At 34.3% G+C, this 9,620-nt stretch overlaps 1 protein-coding gene and 1 long non-coding RNA gene across 2 annotated transcripts; both read left to right on the top strand.

Annotated features, from left to right (window-relative positions):
• Window positions 1-1,409: 1,409 nt before the first annotated feature.
• On the top strand, window positions 1,410-6,168 carry LOC111000810 (glycine-rich cell wall structural protein-like). Its single transcript, XM_045632775.1, has 6 exons — window positions 1,410-1,497; window positions 3,522-3,668; window positions 4,195-4,242; window positions 4,676-4,915; window positions 5,616-5,775; window positions 6,087-6,168. Exons 1-6 carry the CDS (start codon window positions 1,434-1,436, stop codon window positions 6,091-6,093), a joined length of 666 nt encoding a protein of 221 aa, XP_045488731.1. The 5' UTR covers window positions 1,410-1,433; the 3' UTR covers window positions 6,094-6,168.
• Window positions 6,169-7,694: 1,526 nt separating this feature from the next.
• On the top strand, window positions 7,695-8,540 carry LOC123690060. The gene is made up of 3 exons (XR_006750886.1): window positions 7,695-7,828; window positions 8,351-8,402; window positions 8,472-8,540. It is a non-coding gene; the product is annotated as an uncharacterized LOC123690060 (long non-coding RNA).
• The last annotated feature ends 1,080 nt before the right edge of the window (window positions 8,541-9,620 follow it).

Consider the following 9,620-nt stretch of genomic DNA (forward strand, 5'->3'; position numbering starts at 1 on the left):
TAACAAAAGCTCTCGCTTCATTATATTTTGGCAGTTATATATTATATAAAATATATGTAATTTTAAGGGAGACTGAATCATGGCTTAGTGAACCGAACGCTTTACTGTAATCCACAAATGCAAATCCCGTACCCCGTTTCACAATGGCAATAATAGATTTTAAAATAATATTTGATAATAACGTTTTGTCAGTTAGAATGGATTTGCTATTTCTGTAGAACAGTGATTTTCCTAGAAAAACATATCGATTCACAATAATTATCATATAGCTGTCAATCAAGACTTCGGCAACTTCAGCGAATCAATTGCAACATAATATGTTTATATCAAATTTAATTAGATTAGACTTGGATATTTGTGTATTTATTTTATGGTTACTGTATGTATAAGATTCGCATCTTTTGTACTACCAACAAATTTTTGTATTATACAAAGTGTCTCAAAAGAAAGTTCATATTTAGTTAAACAATTTCACATTAAAGTACACATTTTGGGAATTTATTTCGTGACGGATATTTTCTTTCAATTGCGCAAGACGGCTTATTGGCGTAGATTTAAGTTAACCACATAAGAAAAAATCCATAGGGGTGAAATTAGTACTGCATGGAGGCCAATTTATGTCGATCAAATGGAGATCAAATTGCCTTAAAAAATTTCAGGAACTCGTATTGAGATATACCTATATGAAATATAATAGACTAGCAGACTCGTTGCCGTCTAAGGTTTTTGTTATATTACACAGTTGTTACCTATTCAAGGGAAACGGTAGTACAACTTATGTGACAGCTAATGTGAAACGTTGGTACTTTTAACACAGCGCCATCTGTTGGAGTTGTGTCAAATTATAAACAAATAATTTGCAAAAATAAAAAAATTGCGACTATAATTAAACTTCTATGCTGTCCTATCTCTTAAGTTGGACCAGACTGCTCACGGTATGATAATTTAATTTAAAATCGGTTAAGTAGTTTAGGAGTCCATCGCGGACAAAAATCATGACAGGAGATTTATATAAAATTCCTTTAGAGACAAATTTGCTCGCTATTGTGTGTGGCAGAATATGAGAACTAACAATTGTACCACCTTACATATTTTTATACCATATTCTTGCAATAATGTACTGTCATTATAATTATAATAAACTATTTAAACATCTCTCGAGATGTTATAGATCACTGCCGTGTAATGGAGAAAGTGATAAAATTATTAAAGGCATGGATTTGGCTGCGAAAGCTGCTAAGCTAAATTGAAAATAACTTATAAGTTTAAGTCCGCCATTTAAAGTAACAAAACTTCGTCTAGGTTACCGCTTTTGCTAAGCAAAAAATGCATAACAAAAAGTGAAGACTATGTGAGTAAACATTACCTGTTTATGACATAAGCTTTATAGTATATAAGGCAGTGGCGAAGGCTGTATTCTCACAGTTTTAGATATGCCGAAGTTTGTTGTTGCTTGTGTTGCCTTCGGGTTCTTTGTTTGCGTGCACTCTGCACCAGGTAACCCATTTATGATACTTAATAGCATTTTAAATAATTTTATTTTTAATATAACCTTACCTTTCCTTATCGGTAAGACTTTTCAGGTCTGGATATCCATAGTTGCTCACCAATATTAAAATTGATTTTTGTTTAGTATCTTGTAATTATTTTTTCTTGTAATTTTGTTTTTTGTTAAGTAATTGTTTTGTTTTATATCAGATCTCCTCGTGTATGTCGTATTTCCCTACAAGTGCTTGTCACATTAAAAATAGTATTTTGTGATTTTTTTTCTATCAATCGTAACAGTGTGCCGATCGTTGGCAAGCTTTTTATCAATAATAAAAAAAGATTTTTAACCCTGAGAGATGTTTATAAGTCTTTCTGAGAGCAATTTCTGCTCATACGGAATGGAAACATTGATAGGAAACTGTCATGTTTTAGTTAAGTATGACTTCCATATTTTTTAAATATATAATAGGGAGGCAAACGAGCCTGCGGGATGCCCAAAAAGGCAGTCGTCGCAGCCCATAGACACCTATTTTTAGTAAATGCGTTGCCGGCCTCCATGGGAATTTTTGGAGGTCGTATCTCTCAGGGAAGATTCACGCCCGTAGTCGATTCCACAGTTCGCTAGTTCGCAAAAGCAAATGTCATATATCAAAAAGTCATTGGATTTTGATACTGGAGTCTTACTGAGAGTTAGGTTTTGATGCTGCATACATCAGAAAATCCACACACAATTCCTTACCTACTGACACATTATACAGCTGTTTCATTCTTTAATTTAATTTTTATTAATATAATAAATCAATACATTTAATTATATTAATATACAATTACAAACTAAAAATATATCTAATAACTAACCTTAAAATTTAATTATTAGAAAATATTATTAAAAGGAGTCCCTTTAGGCAAGGTTCCGAAGATACTAGCAGCGTTCCCCCTTTGAATAGCTAGACTAATTCTTTGTGCGAGGTAGCTGCCAGCTCTTCGTTCTCCTGTGATGTCGACTAACCTTTTTGATAATTCCCTAAAAAGCTTTAATGAACTAGGACCCCACGGACCAAGGGTCTCGACACCGAATGGGACAAAATCATATTCAGAGCCTAGACCCCTGTATTTGCAGACTTTAGCTTTTTCAGCCGCATCACAAGCCGCACCAGCTCTCTGGTTAGTTCCATGAAGATTGGAAGGGGCCAGTGTGTCTGATCAGGTGGCATCCCATACCAAAACCCGACCCATCTTCCATGGAATCAAACTCATACCGTCCGGTCTCTTGCCATCGTCTCTAGCAATTCCAGTCGGCTCAAGTAGATTAGGCATGTTGACGGTGGCAAGGGACCGATGTATGATATCGTTGAGTGCGGCATGTCTCGAGAAGCGGCCAGCACTTTTTTGACATGATAAATCAATTACCATCTAAAATTCACAATATTGGTGCGTTTGACAAATTTAAAAAGGCATTAAAGATGCATGTTAGAGTGAACATAGTAGACTAAAATTGGGACGGCTAATGGCGACGTGTATCTCCCTTGTATATACATATTAAGTTTCTCATGCAAATGCATTTTTGTAATGAGAAATAAAGTTCTTTAAACATTATGTGGATGGCTTGTTAACATCACTTAATTTTGTTTTGTGTTTTGAGGCATGAATTTTTGAAAAATTCTGTATCCAATTTTAAATTAAAATTACTTTGCCAAGAATCGATTGCTGGACCGGGATTCTGATAAGACTGAGTTAAACATTTTGCCGCAACAGTAGTTTAAACTTTACCAAAGTAATTAAGAAACCGGAACTAACTGTGCATATAATGCATTAAGTTACATCGAAGGTCATTAAAATGTCTATACATTCATGTTTGCTAAACTAATTTCGATGGTATTAATATGAATTTTAAAATTAAATATCAGCGCTTTGTTACACATAATACTATTCTACTATCACTATATATAATAATAGAAATTAATAATAGATATAAAACTTTTTTCTTATAAAATAAAAAATGAAAATACACGGATATATATTGGTGTTTTCAGGGGGCTACGGCGGCGGTGGTAAAAGCTATGGCGGCGGCGGCGGCGGCGGGTTTGGCGGAGGCGGCGGTTTTGGCGGTGGCGGCGGTTTTGGCAGTGGTGGCGGCGGAGGCGGAGGTGGTGGCGGCGGATTCGGAGGTGGATCAGGAGGTCAGTTTGTTTATTATTCGTAGATCAGCAGAAGCTTGCACAACATCCGCCGTACTTATAACTAAAACTTTGGTTTAGTGTAGAAAAAGAAGTGGTATTTTCACTTATTTGTTGCTATTTGATACGCTCCCTGCTCATCTGTATTAGAGGTATACTGTTGTAAGAACTTTTTCATTGTAGTGTTTCACGATAGCTTCATGTAGGGCAATATAAATTAATAGTTTTTATTCGACAAAAAAATATGAGATAGGTAGATATAAAAAACTATTAATAATTGTTGAGCCTTTACTATTTCTATGTATCTGAGTGAAATATTTTATTTAAACAAATATAAAAAACTCCTTCGTTCACATTCTTCCCGCTTTAACGCGTATTGCCCGCACCTATATTACGTCATCGTGTGTTAGGTTTTTATTTTCGTTACGGAATTTCTGGATTCGGTCGCGGCGGTCAAAGCCCGTGATAAAATCTATCCAATAGCTTAATATATGTACCGTAATGTGGTAATAATCTAAAGTTATTTCAGGTGGTCACGGAGGGGGCCTTGGTGGAGGAAGCGGCGGTAGCTTAGGAGGTAAATTTAGATATATTTACTTACCTTATATATTTGTAACTTTTTATGAAATCAACGGTTACTTGGGTACATATTAGACAAAGCAAAACATGGATTGTGTTTATGATTTTTTCGATAAAATGTTTGCGAAAATATTCAATAATAAACGAATAAAGTAATTGATTGTCTATTCAAATTAAATTGTACTTATGCAGACTAATTGTATGTTTTCAAACTTATACGTATTCTCGTTTTAAATCTTATAAAATGATTATGCAAATTACATAATGATAATGCATATACTATGCAAATTTGAAACATCAATAATTTATACCACCGGCTCAATATTAGTCCGAGAAGATTTACTACATATAACGTGACAAAAATATATACCTAAAGGCGCTTAGAAAAAAAAATGAAGTTGGTTAGATAACATGTACTTATAATTTTTCAGGTGGTCATGGAGGAAGTCTTGGTGGAGGAAATGGCGGTGGCTTAGGAGGTGGTCATGGAGATGGATTAGGAGGCGGAATTGGCGGTGGCCATGGTGGTGGTCTTGGAGGCGGAAGCGGAGGTGGTCTTGGAGGTGGTCACGGTGGCAGCCTTGGGGGTGGAAATGGCGGTGGTCTCGGTGGGGGCGTTGGGGGTGGAAGCGGCGGTGGTCACGGTGGCGGCCTTGGGGGCGGAAATGGAGGTATGACAATACATGCATTATGTGGCTGTTCAAGTAATACGTAAGCAGATTTACTGCAATATATCCCCTCTCCTCCCTCTTGTCAGAAAAAGTAAGCAAAGCTCTTAAACATAAACGTATTAATTTTTTGTAGGAATCCTCGAAAATTAGTTTTGTTTTCAAGCATAGATGATGTATAGGCAATATGTGTAAAAAAGTAAATAGGTACTGTTAACGTAATCACCAAATAATAAAATCACCCCCCTCCCCCCTATAGTGCTTACCTGAATTCTAGGCTTTTTTTTATAAAAAAATGTTGAAACACTGTCAGATTCTAGGTAGGATCAAATATTAGCTAAAAATAAATAATCTAATATCTCCAAAGTTTTCTGAAAACCTCTCTTTCTGCAGCAGATATATGTATATGATTTATATATTGAAAAAAATATTAGGTTTATAAGTTAAGATCGGAGTCATCAAAAGAGGCAATCTGGTGAAATGGTGCCACGAAATTTTTACGACAAGTTTCATGCCGTAGATATTAATCCATATCATTTCATCAACGTTATACCTGGATTTATAAAAAAAAATACGTTTATTTTGGAACATAAGATCATCTAGGTATCACTTATTCCACGTCAATCAATTCGAACTTGACTATAAAAAAAACTATAAAGAATGCCATGAGGACCCTATAAGACAGGCTTAATATATTTTATAGGTGGACTTGGAGGTGGAATCGGTGGCGGCCACGGAGGTGGTGGTGGGTTTGGCGGTGGCCTAGGTGGTGGACATGGCGGAAGCGGTGGACATGGCGGTTACGGCGGACATGGCGGACACGGCGCTCACGCAAGCGCAAAAGCACACGCTGGTGGATACGGGTAAGAAATAAAGGTTCTAACAAAACAAATTTGACCATACTGCCTATAATGTAATAATTTATACGAGTATATTTTAACTCTAACAAACTCACGCACTACACAAAGTGCAAAAATCAACTTAAACTTAAATTAATTTAATTTTAAATATAATTAAGTTTCGATAGTTTAATTTTAAAGTAGTAGATACATTAAATCAATCGTTAATTACAACATAAGACGACAAACAATATACTCCGAAGATGTGTTATTAACGATTATAACGCCAACATTTAATCAATTGTCATAATTAATAAAGATATTTTCTATTACAGGCGCTAGAACAACACGAATATGGCGGTACCAAAGTGCAATAAAACAATTCAAAATGTGATATTTAGATATAATATCGCCATTTTTAAAACATAAAATAATATATTGATTTAGAACAAAACAGTCCTTTTATTTTTTCGCCATAAGTATTACCATTCACCCCGACGAATAGTTTTGCATGCTTTATGCGCAGGAGCAAGAACGAAGATCAAAGGTTTTGAAAGAATCGTGTATATACGGTCATATGAAGGTTCTAGTAAAGTGACCGATTTGCATCGTTTTTACAAAGAAACTGTATCTACTAACAAATGCTATTTCGTAGCATTTTAAAGAAAAACATGACCCTGGCCAGACCCTATGTAGACAGACCCCTTGATCCCCTCATGTGATGCTGATATATCAACAGCGATATTGGTAAAACTTAAAATCGCATGAAAAAGTTATGATTAAAATTGAAAATTTCAATTACGCACGAATTGACGTATTTAGTCAAAAGTAATTATTTAATAACTAACTTCTACTCAATACGTCTTTTCTTTTTCTTTGTAATTTCCTCGTCCAAATTAACATAAGACATATAAATTTGAGGAATGTTAATTAGACATCCATAGACATTCATAGACATTTTAACTTGGTTTTTTATTTTTTCTAATTCAAATTGCAAGTATTTTCTGTGCACCAAAAGCTTGAAGTAAGCATTTTATGATGTTTAAATTATTTTAATCATGTAGTTTAACATCTTGTTAATCGGAAATTAAACCTAAATTTATTTCACTGTTCTGTACATTATGCTATATTATAAAGTGGCCTAGTTTACACGATGAACCCTAGAGCCTCATTTTTTTATGTTACAGGCAGTATGTCAAACTAGGCAGTAGGCAGTAGACCGATGTAAAGTGATACCGCCCATGGATACTCGCACTGCCAGAAGGCTTGCTAGCGTGTTGTCGGCCTTTTAAGAATTGGTACACTCCTTTCTTGAAGGACCCTAAGTCGAATTGGTTCGGAAACACAGTGATGATGGTTCCACATAGTGGTGGTGAGGGGCAGAAATTTCCTTAGAAAACGCAAACTTGCGGAACGACGGATGTTAGACGTGACGTTTGGTAACAGAGTCCTATCCCTGAGGTCGTAGGTTCAATCCCAGGCTGTGCATCAATGTAATATTTTCTATGTGCGCGCATTTAATATTCGCTCAAACGGAATGAAAACACCGTGAGAAACCGGCATATCTTAGATCCAAAAAGTCGACACCGTGCGTCAGGCACAAGAGACTGATCACCTACTTGCCTATTAGATTGACAAATCATCATGAACCTGAAACAGAAATTTGAGGCCGAGACTCAAAAACTTTATAACGTCACTGATTTATTTTTAATAAGTCACATTTGTTTTTGTCCCAAAACCCCTAATCTTGTACAAACAAATAAACAAAGAGTTTTATTTCATTTAACATCTGAATAACCGCCACCGAACTAGAAAGTATATTCAAATACAAAACAATTACGTACGGCAATACTTGAAAATTAATTGTAAAAATAATAAGTGATTAATGATCTTCTTCGTAATTTCCTCAAGTTAAAAATTTACATAACACAAAAACACTATAAAAGGTACAAATATGGTAAGCGGCGAGCATTTTCAATTGGTTTACATTTCAACATGATGTCCTATTCGAATTTATTTTTGATTTTAATTATTTTTACAATTCAAATTGCAACTATTTTTACTGCACCACCCGAGGGTAAGACAAATAACTTTATTATATTTAGTTGTGTACTGTTAATCAAGTGCCAGAATGCGCAGAATTATTTCTCAAACCCTCCGGACAATAGGTACATTTCGACCAGGATTTTTTTTCAAAAGAAGAATTTTACCAGAATATACGGCACCTATGCCTTGAAACAGTTAAGTGAGAATAAAAAATAATTAGGGCAATCGACGAAGAAATAGCAGTGTTCATTTATTAAGAAGAAGTCTTTTTGAAACCTAATTTAGTGTAATGTAAGACTGGGTTTAACTTTAAATTTGATATGAGGCAGATAAGATTTGATTTATTTTTAAACAAAAAAACTGAGATACATGTTACAATTTATTGGTGTGAAATTATCTGTTACGTTTGATTATAATTAGTCAAACAAAAGACGGATTTTGTCGGTTGTCTGTGATAAGACAAGAGATTTTCTTCGTCTTACGTTTTTATATAACCGCAAAATGATTTGATATTTCTATGTATTTTAAGCGTTTATTGTGTTGTTTCTTCTAGAAATGCCACAGATTACGGGACTGATTGATCTTAATAGCGGGATTATGAACATGTAAGTATATAAAGTACCACTCGTAATAGAACATAGATAATTAATATTAATAAACCAATATTTTTTCAGAAGCCTCGGTTAAAGGAATGCAATCATTTTAACTTCGATGTGGCAAAATCAATAAAACTTAAGAATACATATTTTGTTTTCATTATATAATATGTAAATTGTTATAAAGCTGTATATAAAGAAGAAGCCTTTTTAAAACTGATTTGATTGAACTGTGATTATTATAATCAGGTCTACAAATTAACCACTTGTCTAAATCCAGCCAGCGATTGGCTACTGTTTTTATAAACCTGACATTATAAACTGACAGGTTTTTTTCTGAGTTGACCTGTCCAGATAACTGTCCAACTGCTCTGATATATAAAGAAATTACAAACTTTCATAAACACATATATTCTTGAAAATAAACCCTATGTAAACTACATAATTATAAAAAAGTGCGTGCGTACAAAGCACACATGTAAAAAGTGAAACTTCTTTGAAAATTAATTATTACTTAGGTAAAAGCCCCAATATATGATAATTTACCAGTATCTTAATTCCATGTATTTGTAAATCTATATTCACACTGTATAAAATAAAAAATCTGCGTTAACTGCACAAGACATTATGCGACAGAATTTCTATCTAATATTCTATCTATAATATGTAACTACTTAACGAATACATCAACCAATAGCGTGGATTTTTTCTCGACCTCATCTACTCACTCCCTCTCAATCGGTATCAATAGCTGTCTCCCTTTTCTTCGACAAAAACGAATCACATCTTCTACTACACATCTTCATGACACTTCCGCAAACATTTTATCCTCATGCGCCTAAAGATGTTGCACTATAATAATATAAAGTTGTAAGTAAAACTGTGATGTGATATCAACTGGAAAGTACTAATTATTATTATTGACAAGCGTCAGCAAAAGCAAAAGCGTAATTATGACAGCAAAATGCCTACAGCACCGATTTTCAGTTATCCGCATTTGTACTAGAAATACAGTGCAAGGGTATAACGTCTCCGTAGAGCGAAAACTCATTAACGCCCAAACCCAATAATAAATCCACAATCTCAGATTGTTTTCAGTAGCTAGTATAATTATTATTATAATTTAATTTTTAACCAAATACTTTCGAAGGTGATATTGAGAGTGAAGATTAGACAGAATCTAGGTTTATACTTTATATTACTTATAATTAAATGATTTTAAGTATC

The sequence above is a fragment of the Pieris rapae genome, chromosome 20 (assembly GCF_905147795.1).
Source record: "Pieris rapae chromosome 20, ilPieRapa1.1, whole genome shotgun sequence".
Lineage (NCBI taxonomy): Eukaryota > Metazoa > Arthropoda > Insecta > Lepidoptera > Pieridae > Pieris > Pieris rapae.